This window comes from Geotrypetes seraphini, chromosome 9, assembly GCF_902459505.1.
Source record: "Geotrypetes seraphini chromosome 9, aGeoSer1.1, whole genome shotgun sequence".
Classification (NCBI taxonomy): Eukaryota; Metazoa; Chordata; class Amphibia; order Gymnophiona; family Dermophiidae; genus Geotrypetes; species Geotrypetes seraphini.
Genome location: NC_047092.1, coordinates 140467157 through 140487589, shown reverse-complemented (window position 1 = coordinate 140487589; position 20433 = coordinate 140467157). Strand labels below are relative to the sequence as shown.

The 20433-nt window shown below is 39.9% G+C and overlaps 1 protein-coding gene across 1 annotated transcript in view; it reads left to right on the top strand.

The window, feature by feature from the left end:
• SLC25A36 (solute carrier family 25 member 36) overlaps positions 1-20433 on the top strand; it is a 149613-nt gene that overhangs the window by 81771 nt on the left and 47409 nt on the right. The window contains exons 4-5 of the mRNA XM_033958382.1: positions 315-392; positions 2713-2813. Of these exons, the coding sequence (XP_033814273.1) occupies positions 315-392; positions 2713-2813 (179 nt within the window). The remainder of the gene's footprint in view (positions 1-314; positions 393-2712; positions 2814-20433) is intronic.

Below are 20433 nucleotides of genomic sequence, written 5' to 3'. Positions count from 1 at the left end.
GAGCTAAGGGGGCCTTTATACTAAACATTTTTCCATAGACACAAACTGAGAAATACTTTTGGATACTTAAATCCTTGTATCTTTCTAGATTTTTTTTTTATAAGCTGATGAGCATGTGACTCTTTAGGACACTTAAGAAAACAACTAAAATATCAAAATGAATTAACTAGCAATAACTTTTATAAGGATGAATTAACTAGCAATGACTTTTATAAGGATGATGTTCATTTTTGTTTGCAGTACTTATCTGCTGACATCTCAAAACATTTTTGTCATGTCATTACCTGACTCTTAATTTATTTTTTTCATTTTAGGATGATCTTACAGAAGGAAGGTCCCCGTTCTTTATTCAGAGGGCTAGGGCCTAATTTGGTTGGTGTGGCTCCTTCCAGGTAAAAACAGAATTTCTGTTGGATGTTTTTATGCATGTGGTAGATTGACATCACAAATCTTAGTTTCCCACAATGCCACAAGCTTTTTCTAGAATTTTTATTTTTTGCTATGACATGATAGGAAACTGCCTTCCATGTAGTAGTCTTCTTGACAGGCTGCAACTACCTTCTGCAGGGTCTCTGTCAAGGTGCCCTAACTGTACAAGTGGACTATCAAGTTAACCTCAAGCCAAGTTGTCAGTTTATAAGCCTGAGTCCTGTTGGATCTCCCCTGGGGCTCTCCACCTAAACCTTTCCATGATGATCCATCCATCACAATAGAGAAAAATGAAGAGATCATTTTAGACTTCCAAAAATTTATAAAACAAGATACATTTTCAAGACTTTACAAAATAAAATATAAGAGAGAACAGATCTGATCTGTGCCATTCCAGATTTTGGTACCTTGATAAGCAAAGGAATTTTCACATCATCAGGATCAGATAATTCTGGATTGTGACCAGTTGCTGCATCATCATCACATATCATTGGGACTGCAAATGACATTGCTGCCTTTTGTCGATTGAGCCAGTCATGAAGTCCATTGGAACAACTGGGACAGGTGATATGTGGAGCCCAAGACTTATCCTGGTCACTCAGTGGACAGCCAAAGTACAATTTGTTTACCTTCTTCAGATCTACGGTAATTGGGCGACGTTGTGCTTTCATCGTGAATGAACCACAGCCATAACAGAAACTATCTGAATTATTAGTACAATATCTTGGCATGATAAAGGTATTAATCGCTGCCTGTAGCATAAAAAACAAAGACAACTGTTGTTAACCCTCCTTATACGTTTATACTATAAACACATGATATATCGCCCAATTAACATTTATAATTATATATAATCAGCCTCATTACAAAAATGTGACGTGCTAGTGAAAAACTAAATACAGATTTGAAATTAGCATGAAAAATACTACAAAACCCACCCAACATTATCTCTGATGAAAATGATGTGTTGACCTGTGTGATTTTCTTTTTTTTAGTCAGCTACATTGTTCTGCAGCCCACCCTTAAAAGACTTGGGCCTAGGACTCAGGAATGGGATGATTAATCATAACCCTTTCAAAACGGTCCTTTCATCATAGGTCAGTTCATCACTTAGGTTTCATCACGGCCCTTTCCACGTGGACTTTTTCATCTCTTAATATTAAGATGCCCTCTCAAAGTCAACCTTTTACCCCGGAAGTCTTCCCTCTGGACAACTTTCTGTTCCAATATAAAAGGAAACCTTACAATGTGTCTGATCTGTGATGATGCGCCCCCCCCCCACCCCCTTCCTTTTCAAATCTTGAAGCCACCAGATGGTGCAGAGGCAGGAGAAGAAGGCCACAGGTTGGTGAAGGGAAAGGAAAGAAGCACAGGGGTGAGGGGGGTGAGCGGGGTTATTCCACCCCCCTCTCTTTCTTTCAAACCTTGCAGCTTCAGCAAGGTAAGCACTTGCCATTAAACAACTGCAATGAAACAGCTGTGCTGAACTGGCCATGCTGAACCGTCTTAGATCCCTTACTGGTGGTGTTCCCTAGAAAGATCCAGGATTCATCTACCAAAGTTGCAGTAAGTTCCTTTTTGTAATACACTATGTCCCATCAACCACTGCATTTGCAACAAACAGCAGGCAAGCAATGAGCATAACCCCACAGAGTGGCACTCACAATCCTGCACACTCCAGGAAATAGCAATCTCACTGGAAACTCATACTGCTGTAAATTGTGATATGTGATGTTGCTCCTTTTTTAACATACTGTAAGGGAAAGTGCAGAACACACCTAGAGTCCTGGGGTTTAGGACGATGCAGCATACTGGATCTTTCTAGAGAGCACCACCAGATATTATCAGTGAGGTCACTGGTAAAGCTGATTTTTTTTTTCTCTGCCTCCCTCTGCTGGTAGGAGGAGATAACACCCACTGGTGCAGAATAGAATAGCTGACTAAAGGAAAGAAAATTTATCAGCTAAGGCATAATTTCTCCTTCTTGCTGCAGTTTAGTAAAAGAAGTTGGGTGTTCAGTGCCTTTTTGAGAATTGCTCAAATTTTCAAAGTTAATTTGTCATCTTCATAACATGTATTGTACAAGCCTTACATTTTCAACTTTTTTCCCCACACTTGCATGTTAATGACATTTTTCACTATAGTATTCTTATGATACTTTGCCCTGTATTAATTAAAACTGTTAAATGCGGTAGTTTTGTATTCAATTGAAGATAATTTTATTCATGATATTCTCCTTTGTAAAACTAAATCCATAGTAAAGAACTTATGCCATTCTTTCAGAGCGATATACTTTGCTGCTTACTCAGGTTGCAAAGAACGGTTGAACCATGTGTTGACAGCAGATTCTACCCCAGTACACATGGTGTCTGCTGGTGTGGCAGGTAAGGGTTGAAATCCTTGAGTGTGGTATGACTGTAAAAGTGTATACAGAATAAGCAAGTGTGTGCTTGTTTCAGTTGCTGTGATTTTAGTGCATGTATTGATTTTTGGTGTGTGATTTTTGCATTGCTAATTTTATATTTCAGTGCGAATGAGCAAACAAACTTAGGAATAATATTGAATAAATGTGGAAATATGCATATCAAATGTTTCTGGTTAATTGAGAATGGGCCATAAAAGGACCAATTAATTAAAGTGTAAATTATCAAGCAATGCAAATTTGTAGCCTGAAACTTTGGGCTCCTTTTATCAAGCCGTGGTAGGGGTTTAACGCGCGTAATACCGCGCGTTAAACTGCCTGCCGCGCTAGCCGCTAATGTCTGTATTGAGCAGGCGTTAGTTTTTTAGCTTGCCGCGAGGGTTAGCGCGTGATGAAATGTCCGACGTGCTAATCCCGCTAGCACGGCTTGATGAAAGGACCCCTTTGTATCTGGTTAAGAGAGAACTTTGACCTCATGTGTTTAAGCTGTAAGCTCTTGTCCACTGGGTGAATGAGCCAATAAATGCATGAGATCGCTATACATTCTGTATTTGCATCTCCCTAAGACAAATAGACATCTTACTAAATGTCACCCTTCCTAGACATTTGCTTTAAAAATTGTGGATCATGGAAAAGTATCTCTATTGGAGTCTTGTTATAGTAGTGCTGTTTGCAACTGCTTCCATTAGCCATTATCACATAGATAACATGGAATATTTGATAACAGTAATCCATAACTTTATTTCAGCCTCATTTTGATAAATATTCCATATATTGTACCTAAATCCTGTTGTAACTTGTTACACAACGGAGGGCTCCTTTTACTAAGCTGCGATAGCGGTTGTAGCACGCACTTAGCACGTGCAGAAGTGCGGCGCGCACTGGACGCTAACACCAACATTGAGCTGGCATTAGTTCTAGCCGTGTACCGCGGGTTTAGCGCACGCTAAAATTCTGCACACGCTGAAAACGCTATCACAGCTTAGTAAATGGAGCCCAGAGTGTTGACAGAATGTTGATTTTTATGTAAAATTGTATGCATACCATATTTTCTATCTACTAAGCTAATTTTAATATAACAATGAGCATTGTGTTAAAATAGTAACTGTCAACTCCTTTTAGTTTATGCATTATTTTTTAGTACATTGAATGGTTTGGACTTCTTTAAGTTGTGCTTAAAGTTTTTGCAAAGATGGAAAAAAATTCACACAAATCTATTGGAGTAAAAACTATTTGATATTACCAGAAAATGATAGAGGCTTATTGCAAAAATCGTAGGCACACATTAAATAAGGTCAAATTGTTGATCAGTTTTACTTCATATAATATATAAATAAATGATCATCTCTATTAGTGGACCCATCAATTCATGTTTTGTTAAGAAGCTGGGTTATTATACCTTACTAGAATGATTATTTCAAGTCTTGGGTTTTGGCTAGGTACTAGGGACCTGGATTGGCCACTGTGAGAATGGGCTACTGGGCTTGATGGACCATTGGTCTAACCCTGTAAGGTAATTCTTATGTTCTTATTCGGAAGCAAATAATTGGGTGGTAATGAAACTCCATTAGAAAACTGAATACCTAATGAACTGCCACAGAGATGAGAGGGTGTATTCTGTATCACTTTATGAGATGATAAAGTTATTATTACTAAGACTCACCATCCCAGATAAAACACAATTTTCAAGAGTAGAATGTTGTAGTGAAGCAAATTTCAGATTATCCAGGTCACTCAGTCAGCTGTTTCAGAGATTAGACTGTTGAAAGTTCTTCTTGTTTATCTGTTTGTTTGGTTTGGGGTTTTTTTTGGGAGGGTTCTTTATTATGAAGAACTCTCTTTTTCTTTTTTGTTGAGTTCTATCATTGAATTCAAGACATGAAAATGAAAATAGTAGTTCAGTCTACAAATCCAGCTTAATTTATTTTTCTATACTTGACATGAACAGGGGTCAATATGATACCCTCTGTCTTTTCATCTTTTTAAGGTAAGAGCCCTTCTTGCTTCACTTAGCTTCATATGGGCAATGATGATAGATATTATTCTAGTCAATTTTTCTACCACAGAGCGTTGTGCTGAGAAGACATGTAGTACTGAGCGCAGATGCTGACTCTTGGTTTGTCAGTGAGTGCTGTATCTACACATTTCTTCACTTCTCTTTTAATGTTGTTTAACTGGTTTGCATTCATAATTGTTGGGTGTAAATCGGATGTCAAAAAGGTCTTGAGCCATTGTGACTGCTGGATTTTGTTCGGTTTTATTTAGAGTTTCAACAAAATTGTGTGCGAGACTGCACTTACTGGCAAAAATATAGGCAGATATTTCATTGAAAAAGGTTTCTTTCTCGTGTTTCAAAACATGCCAGTTTTCTTCTTCCAAAGAATGCTGGATTATTTAGAAGCATTATAATTCTTATTTCTTTGCCAGCATCTACAGGTATCTACATCTTCTTTGCCAGCATCTACAGCATCTACATAATATCGACTAGATGTTTTACTCCACTTAAAGCTAATGAATATATAATCATGTTCTAAGTCAACAAGCAGGATTGAATCAGGTATTTAAGTGTAGGTGTCATCTGACAATGCCAGGATGGGACATCTTTCCCAGAGCTCAGAATGAGTGTATAATTCTGTGTGTGTGTATGTCCATTCCCTCATGCAGCAGTCTTGTCTTTTTTTTTTTTTTTGAGTGGTTTTCTACTCTTCTGAATTGACTTTTTTCCCAATATTTTCATTGAAACATATTTTTCTTTTATTTACTGCATTCATTTAGCTTAGCTTCCTTAAAAGATTAAAATTTTAAAGGGTTGTTTTTTATGGGTTTTGTACAATATGGCAGAGACCAGACCCTGCAGGAGAAAGCCAATAACTGATCAGCACAGTCTGCCAGATCCATCCTTTGTTGCTTCCTTTAGGTCAGCTCCTCGTTGAAGAGAGTCCAAATCTCAGCCAGGATTTCTTTTTTTTTTTTTCCAATTAATTTTTTATTAGCATTTTCATAAACACACATCTTATACATCTATAACACAATCCAACATTCATATTATATCTAATACAATACGAAATATACTATGTAGCCATACAATCATCCAAAATAAAGGAAAAAACATATATTATAACTCAAAAATTAATAATAAAGAATTAAAACATGAATCTAGAACAAACAAAAAAAAGCTGCAGTCTCTACAGAAATAGAGAAGCCTAGAGTATTATAGTAGGTTCCTACAAAAGTCATCTAGCGGGGCCCATACAATCAGTGGGATGCCGACGCTTACTCAATTACACCATTGCCGCAACCCCCCTGAAAAAAAAATCCACTTATAATTTTGCCCCGAAGGGAAGGCAATAGGGCAGCATGCATTTGCCCTGCGTTCAGATGTCGGGGCGGGATTGTTGGCACGCAAATGTCCTGCGTGCTACTGACGGCATGCCAAACCTGTAGCTGATGTCTTTGATCTATTAATTTTGTATTAAGCTCTTAAGCCACACTAGTATTGTGGTCTGTGGATTACTGTCATGATGCATTCTAGTTTAAGATTTTAAACATTTAAAGTACAAACAGCAGCTAAATTCTCTGTGGTAGTTGAACCAGCAATGGATCTCTTAGCAAGAATGACTTTCCATTAGTTTTACCTAGTGCATACCTTACTTTAAAAGATTCAAGGAATTTTCTTGAACCTCCATGCTCAGACTCAAATTGAATTAGCTGCTAATATGTCTGAGGCAAATTCATGTAATACCCAAGTATTCTACCTACGTATAATTTGACACACACATCTCTAATTTCTGTATCAGCCATTGCAGCTAGATGCCTTGTCAGGTTACAGGCTTTAGGGCTTAAAGAAGGTGTTCTTAGCTAAGTTGACAGTTGTACCTTGCATTGGGAAATGATCATTTGGCAGCCTATTTTTAACAGAAGTAAGTCCTCCTGATTTTTCCATACTCTGATGATGGATAAATCAGAAGATTGGACTGTTGGAGATGGGTAAATCAGATGGGGCTGCTGGAAACCAATCTTCTTAAGAGACAAGATATTTTATGTTCCGAGTAATACCTGACCACCATGCTGAATCATTTTGCATTAGTTTGCTGCAAAAGCCAGTCTGCTCAAGGGGATACCCCTTTTATACTGGAGCAGAATCATTGTATACTTGAGACAGATGCTTCCAACACATGCCGGGGAGCTTGTTTCATTCTCATGAAGAACAGCTGGTCAAAAGCCAAAAGATAGCTCCACAGCAACCATCTAATATTAACATTAGTATTTTCTTCTCTTAAGTGTTCACCCACTTTCCCCATGGTTGATTTAATATTGACACATCCAAAAAAGATCTAGGTGCAATATTTTTATGTCAACAAACAGATGTAGAGAGAGTTTTGGTTTTTTTTTTTTTGTTGTTGTTTGTTTTTTACTGTAAAGAGGCAACCAAACCTTTTGCATCCCAGGTACCAAAATCATCTAGTGGACAGATTCAGCAAAGTGCTACAATCTCAAGGGTGCAGCTGAGACATTCCTCAAACGTAACAATCGCTGGGAAAAGGTGACTTAAGACACAAGAAACAAAAAATGAGGCTTTAGTGAATTCTTTTATAGCAGACAATTTGTAATACCATAGTCCAAACCCCATCCTTTTATGTGAAAAATAATTACAGAAGTTCAAACATGTAACTTTTGCAGACTGCTTATTGACCTATCGCATGAAAAATCCGGCAGTCTCAACATTCTGGATCCACTACTTAAATCCCCTTTTCCCTGAGCAGTCACAAATAGTCTTGTTAGCCAGCAGAGAGAATGCAAAGATAATTTTACTGTTGACAGTTTCAACTTGTCTTGCACAGGATATTTTAGTCGTAGACTGGATTAAGGCTCTCCTCTGTACTTATCTAAACATCCCTATGATAGCCAAAATGTGTCACAAATTCCAAAGGAGACCCAGTGCATGCTGATCTCAACAGAACTGGTTCCCTTGGTGCCCAGTTGCATTCTTGGGCTTCCTTCTCTGATTCAAGACACTTCAGTGGCAATGAGAAACCTTCCACAGGATTTTCATATGCTTCCAAATGGAAGAGGTTTTCCTTCTCGTGTTTTATTAACATCCTTCACCCCTTTCAGTATCTACCAAATACTACACTCCATTACTTATGTTGTCTCTAACAGCAAGGATTTCAAGACATCCTTTATTAGTGCAGCTCGATGTTTTCTTATCTTGTCATGTCCTGACAGATGGAGACTGGGAAATCAGAGCGCTTAGTATAACCAAATTTTATGAGAGACCTAAATGTCACACTTATGTATTCCAATTGATTGTTTTTTTATGTTACCTCTATTTAGATTGTATGTATTTTACCATGTTGTGAACTGCTTTGAACCTTTTTTGGTATAGCGGTATATAAAAATAAATTATTATTATTATTATTGTTTCTCTCATGAAACTTCCATTTAATATGATATTTTGTGATGAGGATTTAAACAAGGAAAATATTTTTGTTTTCCTAGTGAACTGAACAGGGTAGTGGTCAAGGAAAAGGGATGTTACCAGTGGTGTACCTCAAGGTTTGGTTCCTGGGCCTGTTGTTTTTAACATTTTTGCAAGTGATATTGCTGAAGGGCTGTCAGGTAAGATTTGCTTCTTTGTGGATGATACCAAAATCTGTAATAGAGTTAGACACCCCTGATGGAGTGAATAACATGAGGAAGGACCTAGCAAAGCTTGGTCTTAAATTTAGCAACTAAGATATGCAAGGTCATGCATTTGGGCTGCAAAAACCCGAGAGAGCAATACTGTTTAGTGGTGGAGAACTTTTGTGCACAAAAGAGGAACAGGACTTGGATGTGATAATATATGATGATCTTAAGGTGTCCAAACAGGTTGAAAAGGTGAAGGCGAAAGCTAGAAGGATGCTAGGGTGCATAGGAAGAGGAAAAAGGAGGTCTCCAGTGAGACCTCATTTAGAATATTGTGTGTAATTCTGGAGACTGCACCTTCAAAAAGATATAAACAGGGTCAAGAGACAGGCTACTAAAATGGTTGATGATCTATGTCATAAGGTGTAGAGACACAGACTTAAAATCTCAATATGTATTCTTTTGAGGAAATGCAGGAGAGAGGAGATATGATAGAGATGTTTAAATAACTATATGGCATAAATGTGCTTGAGGTGAGTAGTCTCTTTCATTTGAAAGGAAACTCCAGAATGAGAGGGCATAGGATGAAGTTAAGAGGTGATAGGCTCAGGAGTAATCTAAGGGGAAATACTATAAGGGTGGTAGATGCTTGGAATAGTCTCCCAGTAAATGTGGTGGAGACAAAAGTCTGTGATTGATTTCAAGAAAGTGTGAAGAAGAAATAGTGGATGCTGTGGATGGGCAGACTGGACGGGCCATTTGGCCTTTATATGCCATTATGTTTCTGTCTTAGGAAAATGGCTACAATACTTTCTACAGGGAAATAACTTTGGATATATGGGTGTTCAGCATTATTGGGATGGATATTACATTGAAATTTTATCAGTTTCTCAGAAAATCCCTTGGGTAGCCTCACTTATCACATTTGAACTCTTAAGTTACATATGTACCTTTTTCACAATTTCATCATAAGATGGACCTATAAACTCGGCCAAAGTTCCTGCCAAAGTATGCACCTTTTTTCAATGAGACAATTATAGTACCTGTCTTCCATCCTAGGCCTCATAAGCTGCAGCCCAGAAATAACCACTATACTTCAGATTTTAAAAGGGTATTTTAAAAAGACAGTTTTCTATATTCCTGATATGCAACAGATTGATATTCCAGTGACAAAACATGTACTAACTAATTGGCTGATATCCTATCTTCAGTTCTCTTATCAGACTGGCATTCCCCTGACTATTACAGTCATACCTTAGTAAATCTCTTGAAACCTGATTCACTAAAGCACACCTACAATACATGTTTAGTCCTTGTTACATACCTTCACTTCACACTACTACCTAAACCAATCTTCAATCAGAGATGGTATATTTAGCGAAGCAGCACTTAAATCATCAGTCTTATTGACCTATTCTGTTCTAAGATTCTTATGATCAGGTTTCTCTTAATCACTGAGACATGAACCTAAGATATTGGAGCAGTACTGAGCTTAGGAGTCATCCACTTCTCTGCCTGATTCAATCCTGCTTGTTGAAAAAGAAAGCAAAGCTGCATACTTGTAATAAATGTTCTCTAATCCTTCCTAGCACTGATTATGAGATTTAAACAGAGGATACTGAGTGAAGGATTGTGCATGCTCAGAATATTACATTGGTTTTGACCTGTGAGAGAGCTTCTCCTACTCTGCGCTGTTGAATGATGTCTGATCTTAATCATGCTGCCAATGAAGAACACCTATTGCAGAAGTATTGCAAACTGTGCACCACAGTGAGATTCTGAGTGTGCCGCGAGACACCGGTGAGGAAGCAAGATTCTGACACCAGCTGACTGCTTACAGGATGTGCCTCTTGTAGAGAGAGGCACGTTCTGAAGGCAGTCATCCAGTGCCTCACCTCTTTGCCGGCTCCTCTCTGCACCTCTGCTCCTCCAGCACCCCCCACCAGTGTAGTAATAGCAGGCTCAGGGCCCCGACTGGAGAGCCACCACACATGCGTGTGACATCATTGCGTTGATGTCCGCACATTTCCAGATGCCTTCCAGCCATGACCCGGAGTTTAGTATGTCACAGCTTAAAAAAGTTTGTGGGACATTGTGTTACAAATAAGCAACTTTGCGTTATTTTCATTGGTTGCAATTTGTTAGTAATATGTCCCTATTTCCTTGGGTATATATTTGTTTTGTCTGATACAAGAGGACCGTTTGCAGTACTGATGAGCATTAACATTTAGCTTTGCAGTTATAGCATCAAATCACAAGGTTGATGAAATTGAATGCATCATGCAGCTTCACACTGCAGGTAGATATCTGTTTCCTTATCCAAATAACTAGTAGGTTGTAGAGGGTTTTTTAACTACTTAAAACCAGCTTCTCACTACTAATAGATCTGCTTTCTCTAGGCTTGAGCATATAGTCCAATAACTAATGAAGGGTTTTTAAAGAATTAATATAGATATTGAAAAATGCTAACCTTGCCAATTTACATTAACTCAAATTGACTTTTTGGAAAGCACTAATTTTTTAACAAGTCGGTATTCAAAATTTATGTATCTAAAATTTTTTGTTTTAAAATTTTGAATTGATTTAAATGCTTAAAAATTCATCAAAATATGTCTGTATGATTAATGATCTGTACTAATGTTTTTAGGGTTATTGGTTTTATTTACTTAAATTGGTTGAAATGAATTAAACTGGAACTCAGATTTGAATGTATTTGATAATGGCTGCTAACTCAATTATTTTATTTTTGTTTGCACTGTATATATAAGGCTTGAATAACAACTTTCACCGTGGAGCACCCGATGGCTCCGGATTTTCAGCAGCTATTTACACAGCTTAAGGTGGATTAATCGGTAGAAGTTATTAAGTGTACGTCACTCCTAGTGAAGACGAAATGATCTTGAAAGATACACTGGATCATAGGGTGGATCTCGTCCTTAAGAGGCAGTTTGAGGCTTTAGCCTTGAGTTTTAAGGCAGCAGCTGTGACTTCATTTGTGGTGCACCCTTGCCACAGGATGCCAGACTCCTGCGGAGGAGGAGGGTGGTTTTCCCCAAGTATTGTTTTCAGGGGTGGACTATGTAGCTGATGTTCTATATGATGTGTTTAGAGTAATGACTAAAGTCTCTGCTGCTTCTCTTTCCGCCCACAGAGCGCTTTGGATCAGAGAGTGGGAAGGTGATTCAGCATCTAAGGCTACCTTAAGCAGACTATCCTTCAAAGGGCTGATGCTTTTTGGCAAAGGATTGGATGACCTTATGGCCAGTGTCACACACTGGCATCCTAAGTCATTGCCTGATAGTAGACCACGTGCCCCAGGCGGGTTAGGTAGGCCCAAGGCTCCAGATGCCATTACCCTGGACAGTGGAGGCCCATTGCAGCTTACAGTATTGGCTCTGGGTAGAGACACTATCCAAGAAAGTGCCTCTTCACATCTCATCTTGGGTGATAATGATGATAGATGCCAGTCTGTACAGCTGGGGAAGTCATTTCAAGGGTCGTCTGTTTCAGGGCCGCTGGTTACCTTTGCAGAGAAATGGTCAATCAGCAGATTGGAATGTAAGCTATTCGTTTAGCATTGTAGGCATTGGAAGCAATCCTAAAAGGCCAGGTGGTCAGGGTCTTCTCAGACAATACTACAGTGTTGGATTAAGTCAATAGACAGGGAGAGGCACCAAGGGTGCTCCATTGAAGCTGGAAGCTCAGTTGTTCTCTTGGGCAGAAGCCCACCTGCAGGCCAAAACAGCGGCTCATGTAGCAGGAGTAAGCAATGTCCAGGCCAACTTTCTCAAGTTGCAAGACCCTAGATCCGGGAGAGTGGTCCCTGTCTCAGAGAGCATTCAACAGTATTGTGAAACACTGGAGATGGCCAATTTTCAATCTGATGTCATCAGCAGATAAGAAAGTCGGTACTTCAGCCAAAGATTTGAGCTGATATGGACGCCTTAGTACAACCTTGGCCTACACAGGGACTGCTATATATGTTTTCCCCATGGCCAATGATAGGCTGAGTCAGTTGAAGAATAGCAGAACACCACAGCCTTGGTAGTTCTTGTGGCATCAGACTGGCCTCGATGCCCCTGGTATGCAGATCTAGTTCGGCTGCAGTGGGACAGGTGTCTGAGGTTACAGCCATATCCAGACTTTCTGTCACAGGGGCCTATTCCATTGGAAAGACTGGATTGCTTTGGGCTTATAGCATGGCTCTTGAGCGCACAGCCCTGGAGTGCAAAGGCTATTTAGAGGCAGTTGATACTACTCACCTATGAGGTAAAAATCCAGCGACAATCGTTCCTTATGCTAAGCCATGGAAAACATTTCAGCACTGTTGTATAGCCGAGCCTTTGAGACCCCAATTTCAGCAGTACTGATGTTTCTTCAGGATGGGCTCCAGAAGGGCCTTGCAATTGGTTCACTCAAGGTACAAGTGTTAAGTCTCTTGTGCTTTTGACAAGGAAAAAAGGAATCCCTGGCTTCTCATCCTGATGTAGCCAGGTGCCTGAAGGGAGCATTACATTTGCATCCTCCCATGTGATGGTCATTTCCAACATGGAGACTTTAATATTGTCTTGTGGACCTTCAATGGAGCTCTGTACAAGCAGGAGGTGTTGCTAACGGGTTTCACCATGCATATGCTTTTTCTGGTAGCTATTGCCTTGGTAAGAAGTGTGTCAAAACTTCAGGCTCTCTCATTGAGTCCTTCCTCAGGTTTATGGAGGCTGGAGTGCCTCTATGCGCCATGCCTTACTTTCTTCTGAAGGTGATGTTGACATTCCATGTAAATCACAAAATCTGACTGCTGGTGTTTTCGGCTATAGGTGGAATTTGGCGTTGCTGGATGTCAGGAAAATTCTTCTCCGTTACCTTGAGGTGACGAATCCTGTTTGTCTGTCCAGCCATCTCTTTGTATTGACCAACCGTAGACACCTGGGAAAGACAGTCTCCAAGGCTACTATTTCCAGATGGATTTGCATGGGGCTATTGTTTCTGCGTATATTGGCTGTGGTAAACAGCCTCCAATTTTGTTGAAGGCACATTCCATGAGAAGTATAGTTTTGTCGGCTTCCTTTTTCTCTTGTTTTTATTGATTTTCTTCACATAAAAATGGCTACGGACCTTTATGTGAAGAAAATCAATAAAAACAAGAGAAAAAGGAAGCCGATATGGTTCTCCAAACTAGTGGCAGAGAAAATAAAGGCGAAAGAGTTGGCGTTCGTGAAATATTAAAAAACCCCAGAAGAGGAGTGCAGAAAGGACTACAGGATGAAACTGAAAGAAGCCAAAAGAGAGATACGTCTGGCGAAAGCACAGGCGGAAGAACAAATGGCTAAAAAATGTAAAAAGGGAGACAAAATTTTTTTCAGATATATTAGTGAAAGGAGGAAGATGAAAAATGGAATTGCTAAAATAAAGATGCTGGGAACCGATATATGGAGAGTGGTGAGGAAAAAGCAAATGTGCTAAACAAATACTTCTGTTCTGTGTTCACAGAAGAAAATTCTGGAGAAGGACCGAGATTGTCTGGCAAAGTTACATGAGAAAATGGAGTAGATTCTGCGCCGTTCACAGAGGAGAGTGTTTATGAGCAACTTGAAAAACTGAAGGTGGACAAAGCGATGGGACCAGACGGGATCCATCTCAGGATACTAAGGGAGCTCAGAGAGGTTCTGGCGAGTCCTGTTAAAGACTTGTTCAACGGGACGGGAGTGATTCCTGGGGATTGGAGGAGAGCGGATGTGGTCCCTATTCATAAAAGTGGTCACAGGGATGAAACAGGAAACTACAGGCCGGTGAGCCTCACTTCAGTTGGAAAAATAATGGAAATGTTGCTGAAAGAAAGGATAGTGTACTTCCTTGAATCTAATGGGTTACACGATCCGAGGCAACATGGCTTTACAAAAGGTAAATCGTGCCAAACGAACCTGATTGAATTTTTTGATTGGGTGACCAGAGAGCTGGATCGAGGACATATGCTAGATGTAATTTACTTAGATTTCAGCAAAGCCTTTGCTACAGTTCCTCATAGGAGGTTGTTGAACAAACTTGAAGGGCTGAAGTTAGGACCCAAAGTGGTGAACTGGGTTAGAAACTGGCTGTCGGACAGACAGCAGAGGGTGGTGGTTAATGGAAGTCGCTCAGAGGAAGGAAAGTAGTGGAGTCCCTCAGGGTTCGGTGTTGGGGCCAATCCTCTTCAATATGTTTGTGAGTGGCATTGCTGAAGGGTTAGAAGGAAAAGTGTGCCTTTTTGCAGATGATACCAAGATTTGTAACAGAGTAGCCACCAAAGAGGGAGTTCTGGTAGTGATTCCTTTTTTGATAATGCCCAGCATTCTGTTCGCCTTCTTTGAGGCCGCTGTGCTTTGTGCTCCCGACTTCATTGATTGGTCCACTAAAACCCCCAAGTCCCTTTCTAGGTTGCTTTTCCCCAATACCATCCACCCCATCTTGTAGTTGTACATCGGGTTTCCTTTCCCTATGTGCAAGACTTTGCATTTCTTTACATTGAAGCACATTTGCCATTTATTTGCCCATTCACTCAGTTTGTTCAAGTCCCTTTGTAGTTCTTTACATTCTTCAACAGTTCCAGAGAAAGGAAAATGGTAAAGCCAGAGAACATAATTTGAGGTTGAGGGGTGGTAGATTCAGAGGCAATGTTAGGAAGTTCTACTTTACGGAGAGGGTGGTGGATGCCTGGAATGCGCTCCTGAGAGAGGTAATGGAGAGTAAAACTGTGACTGAGTTCAAAGAAGCGTGGAATGAACACAGAGGATTTAGAATCAGAAAATAATATTAAAAATTGAACTAAGGCCAGTACTGGGCAGATTTGCACAGTTTGTGTCTGTATATGGCCATTTGGTGGAGGATGGGCTGGGGAGGGCTTCAATGGCTGGGAGGGTGGAGATGGGCTGGAGTAGGTTTTAACAGAGATTTTGGCAGTTGGAACCCAAGCACAGTGCCAGGTAAAGCTTTGGATTTTTGCCCAGAAGTAGTAAGAAAAAAAAATTAAAAAAATTTAAATTGAATCAGGTTGGGCAGACTGGATGGACCATTCGGGTCTTTATCTGCTGTCATCTACTATGTTTATGTTACTATGTTACTATGAATCCCGGGTTGTACTGCCTGAAGAGATTTCTAAGGTAGCTACATGGACCACATTCTATACTTTTATGAAGTTTTGCAAAGTAGACGTGATAGCACAAATGTTTGCAGCGTTTGGGTTCTCAGTGCTTCAAGCAGGCTCATCTGCCCCACCCAAGATTCGGGGAACTGCTTTGATATGTCCCTATAGGCCAGTACCCTTTGCACTAGAAGGGAAGACTACGTTCTTACCTCGCTAATCTTCTTTCCAGTCGACAGGTACAGTAGTCTTGATGGCCCTCCCTGTCAAAGTATTCCTACTTAAGATCTCAGTTATGTTGTGGGGTTCCAGATGCTTATCTTTGGGCAGCCAAGAGGAAAATAAAAGCTCATGGGGTGCCCATCTAACAGAAATGAAAAGTGATATGATAGCTCTCTAATACCAAAATCTGCAATAGAGTAGACACGCCGGATGGTGTGAATAACATGAAGAAAGACCTGGCAAAGCTTGAAGAATAGTCTGAAATTTGGCAGCTAAAATTTAATGCTAAGAAATGCAAGGTCATGCATTTGGGCTGCAAAAACAGAGGGAACAGTACAGTTTAGGGGGTGAAGAACTTATGTGCACGACGGAAGAGCAGGACTTGAGTGTGATTGTATGTGATGATCTTAAGGTGGCCAAACAGGTTGAAAAGGTGACAGTGAAAGCTAGAAAGATGCTAGGTTGCATAGGGAGAGGTATGGCCAGTACGGAAAAGGAGGTATTGATGCCTCTTTATAAGACTCTGAGATCTCATTTAGAATATTGTGTATAATTCTGGAGGCTGCACCTTCAAAAAGATATGAAAAGGATGGAGTCGGTCCAGAGGAAGGCTACTAAATTGGTGTGTGGTCGTCGTGATAAGGCGTATGGGGACAGGCTTAAAGATCTCAATCTGTACTCTTTGGAGGAAAGGCGGGCGGGGGGAAATATGATAGAGTAGTTTAAATACCTACATAATATAAATGTTCATGAGTCGAGTCTCTTTCATTTGAAAGGAAACTGCAATGAGAGGGCATAGGATGAAGTTAAGAGATTCTGGAGTAATGTAAGGAAATACTTTTTTTACGGAAAGAGTGGTAGATGCATGGAACAGTCTCCCGGAAGAGGTGGTGGAAACAGAGATTGTGTCTGAATTCAAGAGGGCCTGGGATAGGCACATGGGATCTCTCGGAGAGAAAAGAGATAATAGTTACTGTGGATGGGTAGAGTAGATGGGCCATTTGGCCTTTATCTGCCATCATGTTTCTAGAAGAAATAAGAAGTGCTGTATAAATGTAGTGCTGCTTGCACTCAGGTTGGTGGGTTTTGATGTTCCACCTTGGTTATCGTTTGTTTCCATTTGATTGAGTACTTGTTTTGATTTCAGAGCAGAACAAAATTGACTTTGTCAAGGAGTTCCCCCTGTCCTCCTTGTTATTTATCCTTTGCTTTGGTATGAACTGAGGGAGAATGGCATTGCCCAGTGATAACAAGGAGGTGGAGCTGAAGAATCTATTTGATGCCTTCTGCAAGTTCCTACAAGTATGGAGATAATAACCTATAGTCCAGATTACTGTTCTTGTTTACTGGAAAGATTATTGAGGTAAGAACCTAATCTTCCCTTCTAAAATGTTTGAGTTATTCACTTCGAGTCCATTCAAGTTTTTGTGAAAAATCTTTTCCTAACTGCAAACTTTTAAAATTCACGCTGGTTTACTGTTTGAAATACTTATATTTTACATTTATAAAAATAAAAAAGTAGCTATATGGCAAACTTCAAGGCTCTCTTTGAAGGAAGTTTTTTGAGGCCTGACAGTGAAATTGAGATTTGTAAAATATTTTATACCCTTAGAACCTTAAATAATTCAAATTGTACTATCACAGTGCATTCTTACTTTATACTTTCAAAGTGAATGAACAATTATAGAAAAATTCAGAAGGTAATTGGTATGAAACTGGAAAGTCTTGAATGTATGAATTTTCACACCCTCACATCAGTAAGGTGGCAACCCTTTTACGGCAGTAACAGCCATGAGTCATTGCATATCAGGCTGGTGCAGTTTCTGCCCATTCTTAGCAGAATAGTACAAGCTCTATCAGGTTGGCCGAGCATCATTTGTGTATTGCGGTCTTCAAATCGTGGTAGATTTTATATTGGATTCAGAATTTGAACTTTGAGCCAAATGAAGATGTTCACTTTATCTTATTGAGCCATTCCATTTTAGCACTTTGTTGTGTTTTTAGGGTCTTTTTACCACTGAGAAGTAAATATTCTCCCAGCCCCAGATCTATAGCACACTGGAACACTGTACGATTTCCTCTATGAGCTGTCTATACTTGTTACCATCCGTCTTTTCCTTGACCTTCACGAGTTTCCTTGTCACCATTGCTGCAAAGTATCTCTGCAGCATAATGCAGATAGGTAAATGTGCTATGTTATACACCCTCTTATTATTTAGCGTTGAAAAAAATTATGTGTCGTAGATACAGAGCCTTGCAAAAGATTTGCATCACCTCCGAGTAATACATTGTTCCGTCTGTCTTGCTGGATCACAGCAATATTTCTGATGCCTACTGCTGTATTTTATATACTGATGTGTTCAGAATTTTACTCTCTTATCACCCTGCACATTTTAAATTGATTTAGGACTTCAGATTTAAGACTTGTAACGCATAAACTGTGGAATGTCAAAAATGTTGATATTTCGTGTCAAAACCAGATTGAATCGGTCCAATCAGATCACTATGTTTTCAACCGGTGGCATTTGTTTTGAGGAATCAATCACAGTGCAGCATTCACGCGCATATATGGCAAAGTGGGAAAATCAGTTTTCATAATTGTCTGCTACTCCAGTGACAGCATAATCGCATAATCGCAACATGGGAAAAGTTAGAAATCTTTCAAAAGAAGAACGTTTGATGGTAGTTGTACTTAATGAAGAAGGCTATTCAAGCCAGCAATTTGCAGCCAGGATGAAGTGCAATCAAAGTACAGTCATATGCTTGCTCAGTAATAAAAAAAGAGACAGGAAATGTGACTGACAAGGCTCGAAGTGGAAGACCACTCAAATTCACTGTGTGAGAGGACAGGGTTGTTCGCCGGATCTCAGTGGCAGATCGCAAACTCGCATTACCAGAATTTTCAGCCAAGTGGCAGGAAATGTGTTCATTGAACGTGTTTACTTCAACAGTATGTCGGCGGTGCCTGGAGTTTGGCCTACATAGCTTTAGAGTGAGAAAGAAGCTGTTTATAATGTTGATGCACAGAAAACGACGAGCTGAGTGGACTCCAAAGGTGTGGGAAAATTTTTTTCTTCAGCGATGAGAATACTTTATGTGTTAGGAGGCCAGTGCAACACATTTGTAAGATGATTTAAGAATGAGGCTTTCAAACCACAGTGCCTGGACTTGACTGTAAGGCATCTGACAAAAATCATGGTCTGGGGCTCTATGTCAGCCAATGGCATTAGATGCTTTCAAGTGATTGATTGCATAATGAACGGTGCCAAGTATCTCTTCCACTTTGTAAAACGTAATGGTTCCATCTGCAAGAAGTCTCTTCCAGGGTGATTCCACTTTCAGGATGACATCGGGCTAAGATGATGACAAAGTGGATGACATCGAGTCATATTCAGCGACTGGAATAGCCAGGGCAGTTACCAGATTTCAATCCAATTGAGAATTTGTGGAATAATCTTGCTGTCAAGGTGTTCAGAAAACACCCCAAAACAAAGGTTGAGTTAATTGAAGCACTGATTAATGCTTGGCACCATGTTGTACAGCCAGATTAACTTTGAAAATTGGTTCACTCCATGCCTCAACGCTGCAAGCTTGCTATCAAGCACAAAGGCTGGCCCATACATTATTAGAATAGCAGAAAACAACCAGCCCTTTTCAGGGCTACCTCCTCTTGAAGGGGGTAACAGTTAAAAAAAACTAATAAACCTAGTACGTATTGAAATAGCTAATGTAATCCATTTTCGAAATATTGACATTTTTCGATATTCTGCTGTTTATGTGTTACAAGTCTTAAATCTGAAGTCCTAAATCAATTTAAAATGTGCAGGGTGATAGAGCACAAAATTCTGAACATATGCAGCAGTAGGCATGAGAAATATTACTGAGATCGAGCAAGAAAGACAAAACCATGTATTACTTGTAGGTGATGAAAACCTTTTTTTAAAAAATTAAATATAACAATTTATAATACACACAGTTTTCTAAAACAATATGAGTCCACATCAAGGAAAAGAGAGGAAGCATTCTTAAAGATTTTAACCATCAAGAAAGATGCAACTCCATCTATATAAGCCTAACTAAGAAAAACCTCCATAGACTTCAGCTAATTCAGAACCCTGCGGCCAAGCTTATTTTCGCAAAAGGCGAGTTCGATCACGTCTCCCCACTCCTCTCCAAGCTTCACTGGCTCCCAGTATACTCCAGAGTCCTCTATAAATGTGCCTGCATAGCCTTCAAGATTCTACATGGCATCCTTCCTCCCGTTATCCAATTCTTTTGGAATTCCTCAAACCCACTCTCCTCTAGATCCTCCCAAAAACTGAAACTATCTTTCCCATCTATAAAAGGTATATCCCATGCAGGAAAACTTGGAACATTCCTCCCCTTTAGAACCACAGAACTCTGGAACAATCTCTCATCCCCGCTCAGAAATTCTAGCTCCTTCCAATCCTTCCGCAAACATTTGAAAACTTGGCTCTTTTCAAAAATCTAATCACCCCCCGTTCTCTAGTACCCTGTCCCTCTCTATCTTCTCAGTTCCCTCTCCTATATCCATCTTTGTAGTTCCTTTCCTCTCAACCTCTGTAAACCGTGCCGAGCTCTGCGCTTGCGGAGA